Genomic DNA, 24,622 nt, shown 5'->3' with positions numbered 1-24,622 from the left:
GTCATTTGAGGTTCAGCTTTTACGATAAGAAGTAAAATTCTAGACCAAGCATCCTCTCATCCCCTTGTTTAAAAGTGAAGACTAATTTTCAGGCCCCCCCCCCAATAAAGAATTAACAATGCACAGGGCAAATTGTATGGGAGCCCTGAGGACTCTCTGTAGGAAATGAGAGATCAGAACTCTGGAGATGGGACTGGGCGCGTTCTCTTAGTCAGACTGTATTTTTCATCGTGTTTCACATCTAGGTTTTTAAGGAAGCAGGCAATGGGGCTGCCACTGGGGTTCACACCACGTGTCTAAGGCTGTTTGTTAGTTTGGCCACGGGCAGTATGTTCTGTCTCACCTCTGATCCCTTTCAGCTCTTCCTGGAGCCAGCAAATAGGACCCTGGGACTTGATTTCGTCCAATTGCGAGAATATTTCGTTACTAGGATTTCGAAACCAAAAACAGACAGAAACGAAGCGGCACTTCGGCATCTTGTTAATAGGTTAGTTCCAGAAAATGCATGAATATGACATAAAGTGTGCATAAAACATGTAGGTATCATCAATAATATGGCATGGAACATAAGAAATTATCGATACGTCGGAGACGTATCATCCATCACTCTTGGTGAAGCAACAAAGCTTCTTGATAATATGATGATTAATTACTCTGAATGGCACACGGAAAGAGCTCCACAAGGTAAGAAGGTAAATTCTGTCGAAGAAACCTCTTCCTTGAGTGATAAGATTGATGCTATTATGTCTATGCTTGTGAATGATAGGACTAATGTTGATCCTAATAATGTTCCGTTAGTTTCATTGGTTGCCCAAGAAGAACATGTTGATGTAAACTTCATTAAAAATAATAATTTCAACAACAATGCTTATCGGAACAATTCTAGTAACAACTATAGGCCATATCCTTATAATAATGGTAACGTTTATGGTAATTCTTATGGGAATTCTTACAACAATAATAGGAACACACCCCTGGACTTGAAGCTATGCTTAAAGAATTTATTAGTACACAAACTGCTTTTAACAAATCTGTTGAAGAAAAGCTTGGGAAAATTGATATACTTGCTTCGAAAGTCGATAGTCTTGTTGCTGATGTTGATCTTTTGAAAACGTAAGTTATGCCTAATGAAAATCATAATAATAAAATTGTTACTACAGCAAATGCCATCCAAGTTATAATTAATGAGAATATAAGATTGATGGCCGAATTGCGTGCTAGGTGGAAGAAAGAAGAAAATGCTAAAGAAGATAATATAGCTAAAGTTTGGACTATTACCACCACTAGCAATGCTAATGCTCCACATGTTGCTGCACCTCCTACTAATAATGGTAAAATAATTGGTGTTGGCAATGTTTCCACTTCTAATGCAAAGCCTGCAAAACTGCTGAAACGCTAAAACTGCTTGAAGCCGCTCGTGATAAAACTGCTGAAATTTTTTCCAACATTGGGGATGATGATCCCATTGCTTTAGATTATAATGGTTTGAATTTTGATGATTGCCACATCTCTGAAGTTATAAAGTTCTTACAAAAACTTGCTAAGAGTCCTAATGCTAGTGCTATAAACTTGGCTTTCACAAAACATATTACAAATGCTCTCATAAAAGCTAGAGAAGAGAAACTAGAACGTGAAGCTTCTATTCCTAGGAAGCTAGAGGATGGTTGGGAGCCCATCATTAAGATTAAGGTCAATGACTTTGATTGTAATGCTTTATGTGATCTTGGTGCAAGTATTTCCGTTATGCCTAAGAAAATCTATAATATGCTTGACTTGCCACCATTGAAAAATTGTTATTTGGATGTTAATCTTGCTGATCATTCTACAAAGAAACCTTTGGGGAGAGTTGATAATGTTACCGTTAACAATAACCTTGTCCCCGTTGATTTTGTTGTCTTGGATATTGAATGCAATGCATCTTGTCCCATTATATTGGGAAGACCTTTTCTTCGAACTGTTGGAGCTATCATTGATATGAAGGAAGGTACTATTAAATATCAATTTCCTCTCAAGAAAGGTATGGAACACTTCTCTAGAAAGAGAATGAAGTTACATTTTGATTCTGTTATTAGAACAAATTATGATGTTGATACTTCGTCTCTTGATAACACTTGATATACACTTTCTGCGCCTAGCTGAAAGGCGTTAAAGAAAAGTGCTTATGGGAGACAACCCATATTTTTACTATAGTACTTTTATTTTATATTTGAGTCTTGGAAGTTGTTACTACTGTATCAAACTCTCCTTATCTTAGTTTTGTGCATTGTTGTGCCAAGTAAAGTCTTTGATAGTAAGGTTCATACTAGATTTGGATTCTTGCGTGAGAACATGATTTCTTTGCTTGTCACGAATCTGGGCCTAATTCTCTCGTAGGTAACTCAGAAAATTATGCCAATTTATGTGAGTGATCCTCGAGATATGTACGCAACTTTCATTCAATTTGAGCATTTTCATCCGAGCAAGTACTGGTGCCTCAATAAAATTCGTCTTTACGAACTGATTCGTTTTGACAGATTCTGCCTTTTATTTCGCATTGCCTGTTTTGCTATGCTTGATGGATTTTTCTATTCCGTTGACTTTCAGTAGCTTTGTGCAATGTCCAGAAGTGTTAAGAATGATTATGTCACCTCTGAACATGTAAATTTTAATTGTGCACTAACCCTCTAATGAGTTGTTTTGAGTTTGGTGTGGAGGAAGTTTTCAAGGATCAAGAGAGGGAGATGATACAATATGATCAAGGAGAGTAAAAGCTCTAAGCTTGGGGATGCCCCGGTGGTTCACCCCTGCATATTTTAAGAAGACTCAAGCGCTAAGCTCGGGGATGCCCAATGCATCCCCTTCTTCATCGACAACATTATCAGGTTCCTCCCGTGAAACTATATTTTTATTCCATCACATCTTATGTGCTTTGCTTGGAGCGTCGGTTTGTTTTTGTTTTTGTTTTTGTTTGAATAAAATCGATCCTAGCATTCATTGTGTGGGAGAGAGACACGCTCCGCTGTTGCATATGGACAAATATGTCCTTAGGCTTTACTCATAGTATTCATGGCGAAGGTTGAATCTTCTTCGTTAAATTGTTATATGGTTGGAATGCTGGAAATGCTACATGTAGTAATTCTAAAATGTCTTGAATAATTCGATACTTGGCAATTGTTGTGCTCATGTTTAAGCTCTTGCATCATATACTTTGCACCTATTAATGAAGAAATACATAGAGCTTGCTAAAATTTGGTTTGCATAATTGGTCTCTCTAAAGTCTAGATAATTTCTAGTATTGAGTTTTGAACAACAAGGAAGACGGTGTAGAGTCTTATAATGTTTACAATATGTCTTTTATGTGAGTTTTGCTGCACCGGTTCATCCTTGTGTTTGTTTCACATAACCTTGCTAGCCTAAACCTTGTATCGAGAGGGAATACTTCTCATGCATCCAAAATCCTTGAGCCAACCACTATGCCATTTGTGTCCACCATACCTACCTACTACATGGTATTTCTCCGCCATTCCAAAGTAAATTGCTTGAGTGCTACCTTTAAAATTTCTATCCTTTACCTTTGCAATATATAGCTCATGGGACAAATAGCTTAAAAACTATTGTGGTATTGAATATGTACTGATGCACTTTATCTCTTATTAAGTTGTTTGTTGAGCGGTAACCATGTTCCTGGGGACGCCATCAACTACTCTTTGTTGAATATCATGTGAGTTGCTATGCATGTCCGTCTTGTCTGAAGTAAGGGAGATTTACCACTCATTTAATGGTTAGAGCATGCATAATGTTAGAGAAGAACATTGGGCCGCTAACTAAAGCCATGATCCATGGTGGAAGTTTCGGTTTTGGACATATATCCTCAATCTCATATGAGAACATTAATTGTTGCTACATGCTTATGCATTAAAGAGGAGTCCATTATACTGTTGTCTATGTTGTCCCGGTATGGATGTCTAAGTTGAGAATAATCAAAAGTGAGAAATCCAATGCGAGCTTTCTCCTTAGACCTTTGTACAGACGGCATAGAGGTACCCCTTTGTGACACTTGGTTAAAACATGTGTATTGCGATGACAATCCCGGTAATCCAAGCTAATTAGGACAAGGTGTGGGCACTATTAGTATACTATGCATGAGGCTTGCAACTTGTAAGATATAATTTACATGATACATATGCTTTATTACTAGCGTTGACAAAATTGTTTCTTATTTTCAAAATCAAAGCTCTAGCACAAATATAGCAATCAATGCTTCCCTCTGCGAAGGGCCTTTCTTTTACTTTTATGTTGAGTTAGTTCACCTATCTCTCTCCACCTCAAGAAGCAAACACTTGTGTGAACTGTGCATTGATTCCTACATACTTGCATATTGCACTTGTTATATTACTTTACATTGACAATATCCATGAGATATACATGTTATAAGTTGAAAGCAACCGCTGAAACTTAATCTTCCTTTGTGTTGCTTCAATACCTTTACTATGATTTATTGCTTTATGAGTTAACTCTTATGCAAGACTTATTGATGCTTGTCTTGAAAGTACTATTCATGAAAAGTCTTTGCTTTACGATTCATTTGTTTACTCATATCATTACCATTGTTTTGATCGCTGCATTCATTACATATGCTTACAATAGTATGATCAAGGTTATGATGGCATCTCACTCCAGAAATTATCTTTGTTATCGTTTACCTGCTCGGGACGAGCGAGAACTAAGCTTGGGGATGCGATACGTCTCCGACGTATCGATAATTTCTTATGTTCCATGCCACATTATTGATGATATATACATGTTTTATACATACTTTATGTCATATTTATGCATTTTCCGGCACTAACCTATTGACGAGATGCCGAAGAGCCAGTTGATGTTTTCTGCTGTTTTTGGTTTCAGAAATCCTAGTAAGGAAATATTCTCGGAATTGGACGAAATCAACGCCCAGGGGCCTATTTTTACACGAAGCTTCCAGAAGACCGGAGGACTTACGAAGTGGGGCCACGGGGCGCCGCCACACTAGGGCGGCGCGGCCTAAGGGGGGCCCGCGCGGCCCTAGCATGTGGGGCCCCCGTGGCGCCTCTTGACCTGCCCTTCCGCCTACTTAAAGTCTTCGTCGCGAAACCCCCGATGCGAGAGCCACGATACGGAAAACCTTCCAGAAACGCCGCCGCCGCCAACCCCATCTCGGGGGATTCAGGAGATCGCCTCCGGCACCCTGCCGGAGAGGGAATCATCTCCCGGAGGACTCTTCACCGCCATGGTCGCCTCCGGAGTGATGAGTGAGTAGTTCACCCCTGGACTATGGGTCCATAGCGGTAGCTAGATGGTCGTCTTCTCCTTATGTGCTTCATTGTCGGATCTTGTGAGCTGCCTAACATGATCAAGATCATCTATACGTAATGATATATGTTGTGTTTGTTGGGATCCGATGGATAGAGAATACTATGTTATGTTGATTATCAATCTATTACCTATGTGTTGTTTATGATCTTGCATGCTCTCCGTTATTAGTAGAGGCTCCGGCCAAGTTTTTACTCTTAACTCCAAGAGGGAGTATTTATGCTCGATAGTGGGTTCATGCCTCCATTAAATGCGGGACGGTGACGAGAAAGTTCTAAGGTTGTGGATGTGCTCTTGCCACTAGGGATAAAACATTGATGCTATGTCCAGAGGATGTAGTTATTGATTACATTACGCACCATACTTAATGCAATTGTCCGTTGTTTGCAACTTAATGTCGGAAGGGGTTCGGATGATAATGCGAAGGTGGACTTTTTAGGCATAGATGCATGCTTTGGATAGCGGTCTATGTACTTTGTCGTAATGCCCAATTAAATCTCACTATACTCATCATATCATGTATGTGCATGGTCATGTCCTCTCTATTTTTCAATTGCCCAAGCGTAATTTGTTCACCCAACATGCTATTTATCTTGTGGGAGAGACACCTCTAGTGAAGCTGTGGACCCGGTCCATTCTTTTACATCAAATACAATCTCTTGCAATACTTGTTCTCTTGTTTTTACTGCAAACAATCATCATCCACACTATACATCTAATCCTTTGTTACAGCAAGCCGGTGAGATTGACAACCTCCATTGTTTCGTTGGGGCAAAATACTTTGGTTGTGTTGTGCGAGGTTCCACGTTGGCGCCGGAATCCCCGGTGTTGCGCCGCACTACACTCCTCCGCCATCAACCTTCAACGTGCTTCTTTACTCCTACTGGTTCGATTAAACCTTGGTTTCTTACTGAGGGAAACTTGCTGCTGTGCGCATCACACCTTCCTCTTGGGGTTCCCAACGGACGTGTCAACTACACGCATCAGTGGGCCTTGGAGAAACACAAAGTCCCAATAAAGTACATTACCCTCATCAAGGATATGTATGATAATGTTGTGACAAGTGTTCGAACAAACGATGGCGACATGGATGACTTCCCAATTAGAATAAGGGTTACACCAAGGGTCAGCTTTGAGCCCTTATCTTTTTGATTTGGTGATGGATGAGGTCACAAGGGATATACAAGGAGATATCCCATGGTGTATGCTCTTTGCGGATGATGTGGTGCTAGTCAATGATAGCCGGACAGGGGTTAATAGAAAGTTAGAGTTGTGGAGGCGAACTCTAGAATCGAAAGGTTTTAGGCTTAGTAGAACTAAAACTAAATACATGAGGTGCAGTTTCAGTTCTACTAGGTACGAGGATGGAGAGGTTAGCCTTGATGGGCAGGTGGTACCGGAGAGAGACACTTTTCGATATTTGGGGTCCATGTTACAGAAGGATGACGATATCGATGAAGATGTGGGCCACCGAATCAAGGCTGGTTGGATAAAGTGGCGCCAAGCTTCTGGCGTACTCTATGACAAGAGAGTGCCACAAAAGCTAAAAGGCAGGTTTTATAGGACAGCTATCCGATCTGCGATGTTGTATGGCGCAGAGTGTTGGCCAACGAAGAAACGACATATCCAACAGTTAAGTGTAGCAGAGATGCGCATGTTGAGATGGATATGTGGCCACACAAGAAAGATCGGGTACGGAATGACGATATACGGGAGAGAGTTGGGGTAGCACCGATTGAAGAGAAGTTGGTCCAACATCGTCTCAGATGGTTTGGACATATCCAACGGAGGCCTCCGGAGCGTCGGTGCATAGCGGACGGATAAAGCGTGCTGAGAATGTTAAGAGGGGTCGTGGTAGACCAAACTTGACATGAGAGGAGTCCGTTAAGAGAGACCTGAAGGTTTGGAATATCGACAAAGATTTAGCCATGGACAGGGGTGCGTGCAAGTTAGCTATCCACGTTCCGGAACCATGATTTGGCTTCGAGATCTTATGGGTTTCAACTCTAGCCTACTCCAACTTGTTTGGGACTGAAAGGCTTGGTTGTTGTTGTTGTGATATGATCGGGGCGTCCAGTACTTTGATCGACGCTACTCTGATCGCGACGACTTCGGCGGAAACGATCTCTTTTGAATGCAAACTATTTGAACTTCTGTTTGAGGATGGCATTTAAGGAATGCGGCTGGAGAGCATCGTCCCCGAAACGCGGCACGAACAAGACACATCTCCAAACGCTCGATCCGGTACCGTTTGAGGACGGTGTGGGAACGCGACTGAAGATGCTCTTAGAATTGTCGATTGGGCCATTTTTGGAACGAAGGGACGAGATGCAAACACGCCGATCGCGTGGCGTGGAACTGAGCTTGTTCTCTCAAACTCTCGGGGGAGAATGGGCCCAGCTCGCGTCTCGCAGCAGAAAAGGATTGCGTTCCCGGACCGCGACCCTCCCTCGAACTCTCCACTCTCGGAATTCCTACTCTCTCTCACTCTCACTCCTCTCTCGTGAGTCGTGGCACGGCACTCCTTCAGAGGACAAGGCCAGCAATGGCGCCGCACGCGTCGTGACTCGTGACTCGTGACTCGTGAGGGGGCGATTGGGTCACTGTGAGCGCCATGGTGAGCGGGCCGGCGATGGCTCCGGCAGCGTGGCCGGGGGCGGGAACGGCGGCGGCGACGCAGGACGAGATGCGGTGGCGGCAGCTGGACAGCGGCGTCAGCGCGGTGTCCTTCGGGTTCGTGGCCACGGCCATCCTCGTCTCCATGTTCCTCGCCATGGCCATCCTCGAGCACTTCCTCCGCGCCCCGGCGCGCGCCCGCGGGATGGGCATGGGCCCGCCGTTCGCGCCCTCGCCGCCCCGAGGAGGGATCCTCTTCCGCCTTCGCTTCCTCCTCCTCCGCGGCCGCCGCGGCGGCGAGGCCGGCCTCCCCGGCTCGGATCTCGAGGCGGCCAGCAAGCTCGACGGCCGCGCGTCCCCCGAGGTATGGCACCGCCGCGCGCACTGCTCCCGCACGCTCCACCGCCCGCCCGTGCCATTCGCGCCTCGCTTTTAATGATTCCGTCGTCTCGCCCTTTTCGCAACTTTCCCTTTTTCGCATCGCGTCCCCTCGCTTTTTCGCACTGTGTGTGTGTCTCTGCATTTGACGGACCCAAATCGCCCATCATTTTGCCCTTCCCCATCTTCCACTACACTCGACTCCGCCATGATGCAGCGATGGCTAGGTCCAGGAGGCATCTGACGAGGATGCCGAAACAGGAACGGAGAAGAAGAGAAAGCTCTGGCATTGTCGATTTCTTGCCCCGGTTTTTTATACAGTACTAGGTATTTCTGGAAAGATTTTGATATGCTGAATAGGAGGGTGACCCCGAGATCTTTGATCTTTCTGATGTGCTTCATCAGAGTTCGTTAGTTCATAGCATATCCATTTTAGACTTTTAGTGGAAGTGATGTTACGTTCTGCCAATTCTTGAAACAGCTCATTTAATTGGCTTGGTCGGGGTGTCCTACTAGTTCAACCCCACAAGTCTCTGTTAAGCCGTTTAGCCATACCGGTATCTCCTGTAAGATGAGCCCTACCAGCAACCAGCTGCTGCTGTCTCAACAGTAAACTTCATGTCATCATTAGATCGTATTGTTGTAAGTGACCACATAGTGTTTGTTCTGGCAATCAGAGTCAGAGTAGATGACAAGGTACGATAATTACCGGTCCAGAATGTAATCCATCTCTGTCCTACCATATTCCATGTTGGAAAGTTCAGTGACATCTGGTTTGTAGCAGCAATCTTGTGTGTTCTGTATGAAGTGATATGTAGTCGTATAGGTTAAGGGGAGTGCTATTTAAGATCAAGGGTGATGGAATTGTGAGGAGAACTTGGCAGACAGTGGGGGACAGGCAAGGGCCCATCCCTGTCTGCACCCACAGCAAGGTCTAGATCACCTTCTAGCTTGCAGTATTGGTTCTTCAAACTTGACAGGCACCGCTCCAGATGTGGCCATCATTGTTTTCTTTAGTGTGTATTATTTGCAGTGTGGAACCTCTTGTTATTAAGATTTAAGACTTAAGAGGGACCAAAGCACAATTTAGTTCGAGTTGTAGCGGAGTTATTTTTAAACAAGGCAAAATACCTGCCACTCTCATCAATTTAGAAGAGAATTGCTCAGTTAATTAGAGGAAAACGGGTTGATAACCGACGATCTACCTGTCGCGAGTCAGCTCCGTGCAATGCACGACTGCATCCCTTAATTGTATGTGTTATGAGCTTAAGGGGCGTACCAGAGTGCATGTTTCACTACTGAGGAGGGGGTGAGTAGTTTCGCGCGCTACATGCCGATTGAATGCTACTGGGTAGTGAAATCAGAAAGTGTGGACTGGAGTGTGGGCTGAAATGATTTGAGAACAAATAAGTATTTGGCCCAACTGTGGAGTATACAGGCACAATGTAAACAGGCACGAACTTACAATATCACCGTTAAGAGCGGTACGTAACTGATAAATACTAGGCCCATTAGTTTCTTTCAAAATACTAAGTGCTTTGTGAACATAAAACAAAATTTGGTGTATCTGCACACTCATGGCCAATTGTGGACCCCCGTGCCTGGCACTAGCTTCTGTTTCTGGTGTCTAAATGTAGACCAAGAACAATAAATGTAAAGAAATTAGATCACCCAAAACTGGCAACCCATCTCATAAAGTGGATGGCTCAAGTACATCTTGCCTGACCAATACGCCGAGTTGGTGTATGTAAAAACGCTTGTGGCAAGAAAAAGTGGCTCAAAACCAGGCCAAACGGTGGAAGATGTAATTCTGAATGGTTTTTAGAATTTTTGGTTGAAGGTTGAACCAAATTAAGAGTTTAGGGTTGTAAACTGAACTTTGGGACAAATTTAGGGGGGTAAATTGGACTTCTCTCAACTAAGATGTGCATTTTGTAAGTTTGAAATGTCAATGACAGGCCATTCATGATTGTTACTGAATTTGGACCATCAATCCCAGCTTCCATCCAAGTTCAAATAAATAGTACACTCTCCGCTCCATAATATAAGAACATCTTATATTATGGGATGGAGGGAGTAGATGTAATGTATCTGGTACATGAAAAAGGGATGATGGCCCTAGAACCTGCTCGAGGTGACCCTGGTGTCAAGAGGTGCAGCCGCACCTTGATGGCAGGGAGGAAGAAGATTGGAGAAGTATGATAAGTTATTGTCCGCTTAATCCAACCAAAAGATGTGCTAATTTTTACATAGAAGGTGTTTGCCCTTAATGCGAGTAACTAATCTTATTTTTACTAACTTAGAAAGCTATGTAAGATAGACCTACAGAGGTAACTCCCTTGTATCAATAGCCACGGAGGTGGTGGCTGCTAAGGCGTTGGCCTACACATTTTTTCTTTGATTTGGAATAGTTTTTGCCATTTTTTTCCTTGTTTATGTCTTTTTAGTTTTAATTTTCTCTTTCTGCATTTGGCTGGGTATACTTTTTACACCTTCTCGGTGTTTCTTTTAGTACAAAACGACGCCCCTTTAGATGCGTCTTCAAGGAAAGAGGGTTAGTTCTTGAGTTTGGTGCTCCTCTAAAGGGCTATACTGTCATGACTGTAGGGTTCCATTGCTGTTGACATCGAATAGTTTTCCGTAGCTTTCTCTTGCTGAGATATTATCTAGGCAGAAGGAAATTTATATTCTTTTTTGTTCTTCAAAAGATCTGTTCTTCAGCACTTGTGATGTTGTTGCTGCTCTTGCACTATGTCTCTCTGGGCTTGGTTTTGCAGTTATGAACTTTTAATTATAGTCGGTTAGGGACTCTAAAGCAATAGCATTATGCTAGAGAAGCCATCTCCTAGACCTAGCATTGATAACTGATCTACGGTTTTGCTGTGTCATCTCTGGAACTTATTTTGAATAGTGACATAGCATACACTACACCAGGTAATTTATCATCATTTGTGTCAACTTTACAGTCGGGTTGGGTTAATATGATTAAATTGGTTCATGGGTACATTCTGGCATCTGTTGTTCCGTGTTGATGTTCCCACTTCCTTGTTACCAGCATATATAAAAAATAAAAATTCAACTGATTATGAAATTAAGACATTTCTTTTTGTGCTTGATGGAGACACCTCATATTTGGCATCGCATTTGTCTGCGGTGAGTTCGATAAATTCATATATATTGACTAGTTTGTTCACATGGCTTGCAGATGCCTGTTTATGCCAAAGGTGTATCCGTTCTGATGCCAGGACAAGATGTACCAACATTCATCGCGCATCCTGCCCCAGCACCCTGTCCCCCCGAGAGGATCCAGTGGCCATCGCATCAGCCTACTCCTTTTGCTGGTTCCTCCTCAAATCCAAGCTAGCACGGTCGGACCAACCACCCTTCTGTCTCACAATCCAAAGGGAAGGCGTAAAATGCAGGCAGAATGACCACAATCTGCATCTGTACAGTGTAGATCTTCGTTCTGGAGCAAGTTTTGCTGGATCCTGCTGTATTATGGCGGGGGAACAGCGGCTAGTGGATCCATGGAATTGTTGCTGATCCCACTTGCTCGGGTAGTGTTAGATGCCTTTGTTTTCGTTTATGCTAGTACCATCAGGCGTGTTAGGTGCCTCGTAGATGGGATATGAACATCTTATGTAAGTTCGGTGGGTAAATGTGAAGCTCTTTTCCTCCATATAGAGAGCATAGCCCCAGGTTACATTAACGGGACTGCAGCTACAAAGTTTTCAAAGTGCATTTGAAAGAGCATACATCACATGACAAGGTAGAACTTATCTGACAGTGAACGAAAACAGTAAGTGATACGAGGGTAAGTCTGGCACATCTGCAGTCAGCAGTTGTTATCTAAACCCGGACGAACCAACTAGCGACAACACAATCGAAGACTTGTGGACGGAGGAGCGAGCTAGGTTCAGAGCCAAGGAAAGGAGACGTTTCGACGCCCTGGCAGATTTCAACTTGCAAATAGCATAGGCAGGGAGGATGCAGGAGATTTAGGAGATAGCGACTGAGAGTAGTAGGTTTCTGTTTCTTGTGGGACTTCCCTGGTCACTCACGCTCTTGAGAGGAAACAGTTTTTGCGAAATTCACTTTAGAGGTCGAGCTACATAGAGCTTGGTTTTTTTTTTTTCCAAAATTTGAGAACACCTTTTTTTTTTCCCGACGCTCAAAGCTTTTGCAGGAGCTCTCGGAGCGTCGTCTCCTTTATCCTGGACCTTGGATAATTGCCGGCGACTTCAAAATGATTCTTAGAGCGTGTCAGAGAAGAACAATGATAACCTGGATAGGTGTTTGATGGCTAGGTTCAGAAATTTTGTGGGTACTGAAGAACTTAAGGAAATATAGATGCATGGTCAGCTTTTCACTTGGAGTAGTGAAAGGGTGGTGCCAACCCTCACAAAAAATGATCGTGTCCTGGCATCCATTGATTGGGATTTGCTGTTCCTGGATGATTTGTTGCAAGCTCTTTCTTTCATCGATTTCAGACCATGCGCCACTACTGCTATCCCTTAGTGCTGGCTTTAGACCTAAGCAAAGGTTTTGCTTTGAGCTTTTTTGGGAAAAATTGGATGGGTTTCAGGAGGCTGTGCAGGAAGCTTGGAAGTGTGATCCGGCGATCACTGACCCTTTTAAACGTCTTGATACCCTGTAGGCTTTACAGGAATGCAGCTGTGTCACTTCAGGCCTGGGGAGAGCGCAAGGTTGGTACTGTGAAGTTGCAGATTGCTATAGCCAACAACTTGATCCTTCGATTTGATGCCGCGCAAGATCGCAGACAGCTAACTGATCAGGAGAGATCGCTTCGACGTACGCTCAAGCACTCGGTTCTCGGATTAACCTCGCTGGAAAGAACTATTGCTCGTCAGCGATCAAGAGTTTGTTGGTTAAAGGAGGGAGTTGCTAACACGAAACTATTCCACGGTGTCGCCAATGGTAGGAGGTCCAAAAAAATTATCTCTCCTATCAGATAGAGTGGAGGTGATTACTGATCAGAAGGGAAAAGAAGATACTATTTACAATGCCTATCTTGAGCTGTTGGGTACTTGTGCTGGCAGAGATACCACCCTGAACCTGCATGAGCTTGAGCTTGGACTGAACCGGCTTGATTTGCATGAGCTAGATGTCATTGTGACTGAGGAGGAAGTGTGGAGTGTTATTCAGGAGATGCCCTCTGACAGAGCCCCAGGCTGGGATGGCTTTGTTGGAATCTTTTACCAAAAAGGCTGGCCTGTGATTAAACTTGATGTCATGGCAGCTACTGTGAAGCTTTTCCTACTAGATGGTAGAGGCTTTTCCAAGCTAAACAAAGCCCTCATAACATTAGTTCCCAAGAAGCCAGATACTTTGGAGGTTGGTGCTTTTAGGCAGATAAGTTTGGTACATAGTTTCTCGAAACTCTTCTCAAAAATCATGGCTAACCGATTGAGTCTGCGCATGGGAGAGTTGTTTAGTGCAAATCAGTTGGCGTTCATAAAAAGGGAGAAGCCTTCATGAAATTTTTTGCTGGCCAGACAAGTGGCACATTGTGGAATCGGTGTTTCAGAGTTTGGTTTCTATCAGAGTGGGCAAAGGTGATCGTGTGCTGTTTTGGAAGGACCGCTGGATTAGGAGCATGTCAGTTCAGAGCATTGCTCCTTTGATGTTCCAGGCTGACAGCAAGCTCTGGATAACAGGGGTACAGTTCAGGGGGCGTTTGATCGTCACAAGTGGACCTCGGATATCAGAAGCACTCTTTCCCCTCAAGGGCTGATGCAATGTCTGTCACTCCTAACCGTAATCTGCAGTATCTTCAGCGACGCTGCTGCTCCCGATGAGTTCGTGTGGCCTTCGTCACTGCCAGGTCAATACACCACTAGCTCAGCTTATCAGGATTTGTGGCATGGTTCAGTGAGGATGGCAGGTTCAATGAACATTTGGAAGAGTTGGTCGCCTTTGAAATGCAAAATATTCTGCGGGTTGGCCTTGCAACACCGGCTGTGGACATCAGACAATCAGGCTGTATGCTAGAATAGCGTGGTTCCAATGTCATGGACTTCAGAGTGTTGACGCAAGCCAAGGACGCCTTCAAGAGCTGGTGGTCTGATTCAAGGAAGAGATGTCTGAAGTAGAACAGGAGGAATTTTGATACCCTGGTGGTGCTGATCAGTTGGAGCCTGTGGAAGCAGCTAAACGCCAGATTCTTCGGTAACCTTGATAGGCAGTGTTCGACTGACTGTTTGGTGACCCAAATTCTGGAGGAATGGTCACTTTGTAAACCCTAGCTAAAACTGGTGGTGTTGGAGTGGGTGTTTTGACAAATTGCTGTTCCCAACAAGTTTTGTTATTCTTGTAAAACTATTTCAAAATATGGCACGCATTTGGCGTACTATCGAAAAAAAGACTCTGAAGAAAATTCTGTTTCAGAAGTTCTGCAATTGGTGGTATCATAAAGCATGTAAGTAACACAACATCTAACATCTCATTTCAGAAGTTCTGCAATTGATGGTACTATCATAAAGCATGTCTGGGACACATGGATCAAGAAAATATCAGCCTCTGATGACTACTTGTTCTTCCCGGTCTTCTTCTTACCCCCGGTTGACGCCGTCGTGCTGCTGATCTGAGGGCGAGGATGGCGATCAGCCTCGGGGGTGTCGAGCCACTTGAGCGGGTGCCGGTTGAAGAAGGGCCAGTTGGGGACGGTGACGAGCGCCGTGAGCACAACCCCGCCGGCGTAGACGAGAAGCATGAGCTGGAAGTCCGCCATGGTGTACCCGGTCAGGAACGCCGCAACGGCAGACGCCACCAGCAGCACCTGCATCAGCATCTCCGCGCTCTTCTGCCCCTGCCAATCCATCTGCGCAACAAGAAAGAACAGGATGATGTCAGACTGTTTGATCTGTCCAAGAGAAGGGGCGGATCTTGGATGGATCTGGGGGCGTGGTTTCGGTGGATCCGGGGTCGAAAGAAGAGAAATTCTTAGATTCAGGGGTGGAGAAGAGTAGGAGGAGGAGCCGGGGTGCACAGGATCACCTTGCTTGGCCGCCGCGCCGCGCCGCGTGTCGCCGGAGGGGAAGAGGACGGGGGAGGGCGAGACGGGAAGAGGGCGGGGGAGAAGGGAGTTGGATCTGTTTGTGGATTCGCAGCGCCGGGCTGCCAGACGGGAAGAGGGGTGCACAGGATGCGGGGTGCACAGGATCTGTTTGCACAAAGATTCGTGCTGGGCTAGAAGGGTGTGTTCCGTTTATGCCTAGGGTTGCCCTCCCAAGGATTTGGCTAGTTAGAGGAGTGTAGACGGAAGAACATTACAGCTGATCATGTGAGAAGGGAGGAGTTACTCCGCTTTAAACTGAACCGTTTGGAGATCCAAAAGGAAACGTACTGGCGGCAACGTGCACATGTCCATTGGATGAAGGGAGGTGACCGCAATTCTAAGTATTTTCATTCTGTGGCAACAGAAAGAAAGAAGATGAATAAAATAAAAAGATTGAGGAAGGAGGATGGGAGTGTGGTGGAGGATGAGGAGGCCATGAAAGAGGTGGTTACTAACTATTTTGAAAACCTTTTCACTTCTTGTGCAGGTACCCGCACTGAGGAGCTCTTGGGTCACATTGATCCTCGAATAACTCAACCGATGAACGAATTACTGTGCAAGGAGTTCACGCAGAAGGAGGTGGAAGAAGCTTTGAATAATATAGGTGATCTTAAGGCGCCAGGACCGGATGGTATGCCCTCAATTTTCTATAAGAAGTTCTGGGGCCTCGTGGGAGAGAAAGTGACTCATGAAGTACTTAATGTGCTGAATGGAGGTCCAATGCCAGAGAATTGGAATGACACTTGTGTGGTGCTTATCCCCAAGGTAAAGGAGCCAGAAAGTATGAAGGATCTGAGACCGATCAGCTTATGCAATGTGGTGTACAAACTTGTTTCTAAAGTACTTGCAAATAGACTAAAGCAGATTTTGCCGGAGATCATATCACCAAACCAAAGTGCATTTGTACCGGGGAGGTTAATCACGGACAATATCTTGTTGGCCTATGAATGCACTCATCTCATGAAGAATAAGAGAACTGGGAAGGATGGCTATGCAGCAATCAAGTTAGATATGAGTAAAGCATATGATAGAGTGGAATGGGACTTTGTGGAGAGAATGATGAGGAAGATGGGATTTGATGAGAAATGGATCAGTTTGATCATGTTGTGCATTACATCGGTTAAATACCAATTCAAGGTAAATGGTGCACGCACTGATGTGATGATGCCTCATAGAGGACTTCGGCAGGGAGATCCCATCTCCCCATATATCTTCCTTATATGTGCTGAAGCATTTTCCTCTTTACTGAATAAGGCTGACTTGGATGGGAGTCTCGAAGGTATCAAAATATGCAACAATGCCCCTAGTTTCAACCATTTATTGTTTGCGGATGACTCTTTGGTACTGATTAAAGCTTCACAAGCAAGTGCCAAGACTCTGCAAAATATCCTACAACTTTATGAGGTGTGCTCGGGGCAAACAATAAATTTTGATAAGTCTTCAGTCATGTTTAGCAGTAATACTAGTAAAGTTAAAAGAAGAGAAGTGTTAAGGGAACTCAACATAAGTGAGGAGGCTAAGACAGAAAAATACCTTGGACTACCAGTGTATGTGGGTCGAAGTAGATCCAAAACCTTTGAGTATCTGAAGGATAGGGTGTGGAAAAGGATTCAAGGCTGGAAGGAGCGCATGTTATCACGGGCGGGAAAGGATGTTTTGATCAAGGCGATTGCCCAAGCAATACCAACATTCGCCATGTCATGTTTTGATTTGACAAGGAGTCTGTGTGAGCAAATGAGTACAATGGTATGTCGATTTTGGTGGGCTCAACATGATAACGAGAACAAGATGCACTGGCTGAGTTGGGATGTACTAACAAAACCAAAGAAGGATGGAGGTTTAGGGTTCAGAGATTTGTATGGATTCAATTTGGCCATGCTTGCTCGCCAAGGATGGAGAATGATCACAAATCCGGATTCTTTGTGTGCTCAGGTATTAAAAGCTAAGTATTTCCCTGATTGTTCTATCCTAGATGCACAACCGGTCGCTGGTATGTCTTATTCTTGGAGAAGCATAATGAAAGGGCTAGGCTTACTAAAGGAGGGAGTAATTTGGAGAGTAGGAGATGGTACAGACATACACATCTGGACAGATCCGTGGTTACCACGTGAAGATGCCACAAAACCAATCACACCGAGAAGAAATTGTCTGCTGACTAGAGTATGTGAACTCATTGATCCTACTACTGGTGTATGGGATGAAGTCCTAATACGAAACACGTTTTATGAATTTGATGCAAAAACGATCCTAGCAATGCCTGTACGTGAAGATTTTGAGGATTTCGTCGCATGGCAGTATGATGAAAAAGGTTTGTTCTCAGTAAAATCAGCGTATAAATTGTATGTGAAACACAGAGATGGGCCTCAGGCTACTAGCTCAACTGCAGCGACGAATGAACAATTCTGGAAAGAAATATGGAAGATTCCTGTCATGCCAAAAGTGCAACAATTCATCTGGCGGCTTGCACATAATAGCCTTCCACTGAAGGTGAATATTAAGCGTCGTGGGATGGAGTGCAACACGTTGTGTCCTTGCTGTAGTCGATTGGATGAAGATGGTGCCCACATGTTCCTAAAATGCAAGGTAGTGAAACAAGCCTGGAGTCGTTTGGAACTGGAAGAGGTACATGATCGTATGTGTGAGCAGCAGACTGCCAAAGCAATGATTCAGGACTTATTAGAATTGGGAGAGGAGAAGAGAATCTTGGCTGCATGTACATTGTGGTGTAGCTGGACTAGAAGAAATAAGATCAATGCTCACGAAAGGGGTTGGTCGCTGGAGGAATTACTGTCTCAGATCAACTTTTGGGACAAGGAGGCGAAGCTGTACTATCAGAAAGAAGCAAATACTAGAGCAACCAGAGATGTTCGACACTGGTTGCCCCCCAGGGAGGATTGGATTAAGCTCAATACAGATGGGGCGTTCTTCCCACAATCTAATGATGGAGGGTGGGGGTTCGTTGCACGAGACCAGCAGGGGCAGGCCAGAGGGGCAGGCGCAGGTCGTCTCACTCATGTTGCTAGTGCAGCACAAGCTGAAGCTTTCGCCTGTGTGGAAGCGTTACATGCAGCGTCAGACTGGGGAATGACACAGGTGATCATTGAGACTGATTCGTTGAATCTGGTGCGCGCTGTGGAGAGCACGAATTTCGACCGTGCAGCTGAAGGGGTCATCTACCGAGACATCCGTTTCTTTTGTCGTCTAAATTTCAATCATGTCCAGTTTATGTACTGTCCCCGTGATTGTAATAATGTAGCACACGCTGTAGCAGCGTTTGGTGCAAGCCGTGCTGAGTCCAAGAGCTTATGGCTGGACAACATACCGGACTCTGTATTGGTACTGGTGGCCGGTGATTTTACCGAGCCTCTCATATAATGGAATCGGAGCGTTCCATTTCAAAAAAAAAAAAAGGATTTGGCTAGTCAAAATTTGGCTAAAAATGACTAGAGTTGGTAATGGAGCATTGGAATGCTTAAATAATCGGCAACTATTAGGGGTGTGAATAGATAGGATAATTTTTGTCATTTTAAATTATCCATATTCGATTTTAAAGAATTCATCGGATAAGGATATCCGATTTCGAAGTGGTGCTCCAGATACGGTATATGATATGGTATACCAAATAGCATGCAGATATGGATTATTCAAAATTTAATTAAAATAATCTAAAGTTTTAAACCGGATAATTCAACTTTTTAGTCAAAGTCCAAGGCTAATCTTGCAAGGTTTGAGTTACCAAATTCATTTTGGCGAGTATGTTCGATAAATTTCTATCAATGCTTCAGTTTTAGCGCATAATGTCTCTTTTTTCTTAACTACACAAGATTGAAAATTTAAATCTCTCTCAAGATTTGCAAGAACTATAACTACCTACATATGAGAGCATATATATATGAAAAAAATATGTGGTAAAGGATATGGTACGAGCAAAATCCAATCTGATCCGACCCGTTTACACCCCTAGCAACTATGCATACATACATCAAGTTTTTGGTTATTGCCAATAAATTGATAGGTTAGAATCCAAACACACCTAAACTCTCAAGTGTCCTCTCTTTTTTCAAATGACGGGCTAGAATATCCTTCAACTTAAACTGTCCGCAATGGTCATGAATACTTCTATCCTACCGCCAGCGAAATTGCTCACGAGAGGGCGAAGCTTCCGTGGAGAGAGACTAGGAGAGAGGTCTAAGAAAGTACGAGTGAAATACATGAGAAAGTAAGATTGTGGATAAAGGTATCTTAATATTTGGAGGGTAATGGCTCGGCTTCAAATGGGGCTCCATTAGTGAGACACACTTGATTAGTCTCCTGTGTCGGACTCATATTCAACGTCGTGTTTTTTACAAGGAGGAATAATTACTGCCTTAACTTTGATACACGAGGCATATATGAATGCTTACCCGCAAAAAAGGCATATACGAATGCAGGTAGTGCTTCCAATTAGCGTGGCGCTATTTCGTGTCACAAAACAATCTGCCACGGCACAAAGTTGTGTGTCGCCCTTGCTAGTCGCCGCGAAAGCGCTATACGCTGGGCACAAAACTTTTGCAAGCAATTTTGGCTTGTGCCTACGTTTTTAAAGTGAGGATTTGCGTCGGCGACTATGTTGGTGGAAGGGCGGTGACAAGGTATTAACTTGTCAATGCCTACAAGTTGTAGACTAGAGTTTTCGTGGAAGTAGAGGGCAAGTAGATCTCGAGGGTTTCAGTCGGAAAAGTACTCGACTGCTAGAAAACTAGGGTTGTGTTGACAATGAAATCGATCCCCTCTTTCTCCCTCGACTCCTCCTTATATAGGAGGCGGAGCCGAGGGTTTCGTGATGTACAAGTTACAACAGCGGGAGACTCTTTGAGTTCGTCTCGTAATAGTTACAAGTCCTTATTCCTAATACAACTCTATCTTTCCATACCAACACTTAATTGGGCTTCCGGACTTCATATTCTTCGAGTCATGGGCCTTCAATAAACCCCGAATATCTTCTCCGGCAGGCCCATTGGGGATGCCTATGTTAGTAGCCCCCGAGATTTTGCTTGAATCAGAGAATCGAGTAAAATCTCCATCATTACAATTAACACATGATTTCTTTGAGTCACTAAATAATTTTCATAAAATAATCATATATTGTACAGGGATAATGGTAGATGTGGATGGTTCATCTGACGGATCAGGTACCAGTTAACTGCTCTCGTGGCAATCCCGCAGAAACCTACTTCAAGGTCAAGTCCCTGGACTTGACCTCGGTATACCGGCGTAATTTCACATGTGCCGCTTAAGGTCTTACCGTATGCCGAACTCCAGTCATATTTTATCGGGTACCTAACGCGTCCGTTAGGATTTTTCTTCGCATCTGTTGATACGGAAAAAATTAGCTGAGTGCATTCATGTGCGATACCACGCCACGCAGGACGTATCCCGGGGTCTTACCTTCGTAAAGTATTACGTCATTCAGAGATTTAACCGCGACTGAGGCACTCTGAGAATATATTGTCGAGTACCTTTTTCGGCTGTTGGAATAGCACATTTATTCGAGTCATATGATGACTTATTATCTTGACCTCCCGATGGGAGTATATGCAGAGTTATATCATAACTTGAAATATACTCAATTTGACTCCTTCAGTTTCATCGGGTACGCGACCAGCGTTCCCGATGGGAATAGCCCCCGAGGCTACAACCAAGTGCTTGTACTTGGTTGTAGGCTCATTTTTTTACCATCTTGTCGCTATATTGTCAACTTTCCTATTTTTCCATCTTTATCGGGTGTGCGACCAGCGCTCCCGATGGGAGTAGCCCCCGAGGCTACAGTAGAGTATTTATACTTGGTTGTAGGCTCATCTTTGTCTTTTTTGAATCAACTCCATATCAATCTTCCTACAAAAAGTAGCCCCCGAGCATTTGAACAAAAACTTGTATCTGATCAAAGGCTCCCGAAGTTATTTTATTGGAATCCTCGACAGTTCTTCTGCCGTTATTTTGAAACACCTAATCGAGATTTTCAATGACGATGTTGATGCTGACGATAGCCACGAACTCTGTATTGGGAAGGTGCGAGTCCTGTCATGTCTCTGATATGTGGGTCGAAACCTCTACGCCTTTGACACGTCTTGGGAGTGGGGGACACACGTCCTCCGCTTTTTCCGGCACGCGCACTGTACTGCCTGTCCAGTAAGTTCATAGTGAATATACATTTTTACCCCTGTAGACACATGTAGGGCATAAGATCCATTTTGTTTCATCCATCGGCGCGACGGTTCGGTGGACTGCTTATAAATTTCTCCCTTCATCCTCATTCATCCCCTTCGCCACATCGCTCATCTTTCCTTTCTCTCTCCAGAATCACCATTGCTGCTCCAAGCTCGAGCACTATTGCTCTCCTCCAAAACTTGCTTGTGATGCCACCGCGCACGAAGCTTCTCAGGCACACCGCTCCAGGAACCAATCCATCGATGGAGCCTACGGAGATTTCTGGGTGGGAGAGATCTAAAATCTCCAACCAAGATCTGAAGACCCTCAAGACATTGGGGCTGCTGAAGAAGGAGGAAGCACTAATCTTCCCTGGAGATGAAAGTTTCCCTACGCCGTGCATTGGATATCGGGTAACCTTTGTCGACCACCTCATTCGCGGCCTTTCCACCCCATCCACGAGTTTCTTCGTGGACTTCTCTTTGTCTACGGGATTCAGCTACATCAGCTGACCCCCAATTCCATCCTTCATGTCTCGATTTTCATCACACTATGTGAATGCTTTCTCGGGACCCATCCTCATTGGGGCCTGTGGAAACGCATCTTTTATCTCTGGCGCAACAGCTCTCACAATGTCGCCTACAATGTGGGCGGCGTTATCATCTGCGTCCGTCCCGACGTTGACTACACTAGTAGGAAAACGCTTATAGGTGAGATCTTAGTTTTGTGGCCACAAGTCAAAAATGCGCCACACAAATGTTTTTTGTGGCGCACCAGTCACTGTGCGCCACAACAATAGCTTATTTTTGTGGCGCAGTGTTAGACCATGCGCCACAGAAACAAGGTGGGGCCCACATCCTGCCACCACCAATAATTGGTGTCGTTATTTTTGTGGCGCATACGGATTGGTGCACCACAGAAATAAGTGTTTATGTGGCGCACTGGTTCCGGTGCGCCACCGAAATAGGTGATTTTCTGGCGCACATGTGCTGGTGCGCCACAGAAATAGCCCCTCTATATCATGTCGTACCCCCTCTCTCGCCCGTACCTCCTCTCTCCCCTCTCCCTACCGCGCGCGTCGTCGCCTTCCATGGTGAGCGCTGCCGTCGCCATCGCCGCCGCCGTCGCCTTCCTCCGCGACGGCCGCATGCCACCACGCTCCACCCATCCCCGCCACCAGCAGCACAAGACACTGCAGCGTGAAGAAGGAGGGGCCGCCACAACAAGGAGGAGGCGCCGGCGCCGCGTCAAGGAGGAGGAGCCGCCGCGTCCTCCTCCTCCTGCACCCATGCCGTCATCGTCAACCTCCTCCTCCACCCCAGTCGTCGGTGAGCTCCACCTCTCCCCTCCCCTCCCCCGCTCTTGCCCGGCCGCCTCTGGCCTTCGTCGATGTCGACGAGGTGGGGATTTGATCAGCCTCGTCAAGCTCTACAGTATCCCCTTATTTGTTATTTCCCCGGCCTAAATTGCTCGCCTACGACCCTAGTAACCCTAGTACTCGCCGGGGTCCTGGCCGCCTTCGCCGGCCTCTGCTCTGGCCGATACCGGCCGCTTCTAACCCTAGTACTCGCCGGGGTGCTGGCTGCTGATGATGTTGTGCTGCAGTGACTACTCCATCCTCAACACCGGCCGGATGGTGCTGCGGACGCAACCCCGGCGTCGACTATTTCGTCCCCGACTCTGTGAGCTATTTCCACTACTCTCTCAATGTCTATGGCCTTGTGTTAATCCAGATGGTGCTAGTGGCTCAATTATTAACTTGTTGATATGTTGCTTATGCCATTACAAGTATATATCCTCTGATAAGACATATGGAGTGTGGTTGGCAATGTGGGGTAATTTTTATATTACTTGGTTGTCCTGAGATTATTTCCTGGACCCCAAGTAATTAATTCCCTAAGTTTATATATATGGATTTGGTTGCTCTATTGTGGGTATATAGATGTGGTGCCCCATTTAACTCATGGTTCAGTACCAACATAAGTTGTCATGCTTTACTTGCTGTTATATACTTGTTAGGCCCCTATTTGGATGATTTGTTCATCCAAGCATATGTGATGATGTTGCTTGTTAGTAATATCCTTATGTTGGTATTGCTCTCAATGGCCAGATGGTGTTGGAGTGTTGGGACTGCTGTGATTTTCTTAAGCTTGGTTAAACTGATAAGAATAACAGCTATGCTTGATTTCTTAGCTCATCCAGTGATGCAAAGGCTGAGGCAAAAACTTGGATAAGAACAGATACTAAAATGTGTGATTTAAATGGCATGCTTATGATGGTTGCACTCAGCCAATGATGCAAAGGCTGAGGCAAAAACTGATAAGAACAATAGCTATGCTTGATGTCTTAGCTCAGCCAACGATGCAAAGGCTGAGGCAAAAACACACTTTAGTGCCGATGATTAGAATGTTCGGTCAACTGTACACTCCGGGGTGACGCTAGTGAGCCTGGTGTGATGTCACAAATATCAATCTCTTGTGCATCCTACCTGGCCTCACTAACGCCATCCCGGAATATTAATATTTATTTCGACCAACAAAGTCTGAGGCATTCCATTTAGTTCATACTAGCTACTTCTTAATTGCATTGGCCTTTCTTCCATTTTAGTGCCGATGATTAGAATGTATGGTCACTCGTACACTCGGGGGTGGAGCAAGTGAGCCTGGTGTGATGGCACAAATATCAATCTCTTGTGCATCCTACCTGGCCTCATTTACTCCATCCCTGAATGTTAATATTTGTTTTGACCGACAAAGTATGAGGCATTCCATTTAGTTTATACTAGCTACTTGTCTCTTATTTGAGTTGGCACTTCTTAATTGCATTTTTCGATCATTAGAATGTTTGGTCACTCGTACACTCGGGGGTGGCGCCAGCGAGCCTGGTGTGATGGCACAAATATCAATCTCTTGTGCATCCTACTTGGCCTCTCTGACCCTATCCCTGAATGTTAATATTTGTTTCGACCAACAAAGTATGAGGCATTCCATTTAGTTCATACTAGCTACTTCTTAATTGCATTGGCCTTTCTTCCGT

The 24,622-nt window shown here is 44.7% G+C and overlaps 2 protein-coding genes across 2 annotated transcripts; one reads left to right on the top strand and one right to left on the bottom strand.

The window, feature by feature from the left end:
- Positions 1-7,939: 7,939 nt before the first annotated feature.
- On the top strand, positions 7,940-11,908 carry LOC124670161. The gene is made up of 2 exons (XM_047206669.1): positions 7,940-8,308; positions 11,528-11,908. The coding sequence occupies exons 1-2, from the start codon at positions 7,943-7,945 to the stop codon at positions 11,684-11,686; spliced, it is 525 nt and encodes a 174-aa protein (XP_047062625.1). The 5' UTR covers positions 7,940-7,942; the 3' UTR covers positions 11,687-11,908.
- Positions 11,909-14,766: 2,858 nt separating this feature from the next.
- Positions 14,767-15,451, bottom strand: LOC124677240 (signal peptidase complex subunit 1-like). Its single transcript, XM_047213236.1, has 2 exons — positions 15,340-15,451; positions 14,767-15,163 (listed from the first exon to the last, which is right to left on the bottom strand). The coding sequence occupies exon 2, from the start codon at positions 15,161-15,163 to the stop codon at positions 14,870-14,872; it is 294 nt and encodes a 97-aa protein (XP_047069192.1). The 5' UTR covers positions 15,340-15,451; the 3' UTR covers positions 14,767-14,869.
- Positions 15,452-24,622: the final 9,171 nt, after the last annotated feature.

This window comes from Lolium rigidum, chromosome 7, assembly GCF_022539505.1.
Source record: "Lolium rigidum isolate FL_2022 chromosome 7, APGP_CSIRO_Lrig_0.1, whole genome shotgun sequence".
Classification (NCBI taxonomy): Eukaryota; Viridiplantae; Streptophyta; class Magnoliopsida; order Poales; family Poaceae; genus Lolium; species Lolium rigidum.
The sequence above is the reverse complement of the archived record's forward strand: the minus strand, read 5'-3'. Positions and strand labels throughout refer to the sequence as shown.

What these genes read in the sequence shown, in the direction of transcription:
- LOC124677240 (XM_047213236.1), bottom strand. Translation starts at nt 15,163, where the DNA reads ATGGATTGGCAGGGGCAGAAGAGCGCGGAGATGCTGATGCAGGTGCTG.
- LOC124670161 (XM_047206669.1), top strand. Translation starts at nt 7,943, where the DNA reads ATGGTGAGCGGGCCGGCGATGGCTCCGGCAGCGTGGCCGGGGGCGGGA. An exon ending in ACGGCCGCGCGTCCCCCGAG is followed by an intron (nt 8,309 to 11,527) that starts GTATGGCACCGC and finishes CATGGCTTGCAG; the next exon opens with ATGCCTGTTTATGCCAAAGG.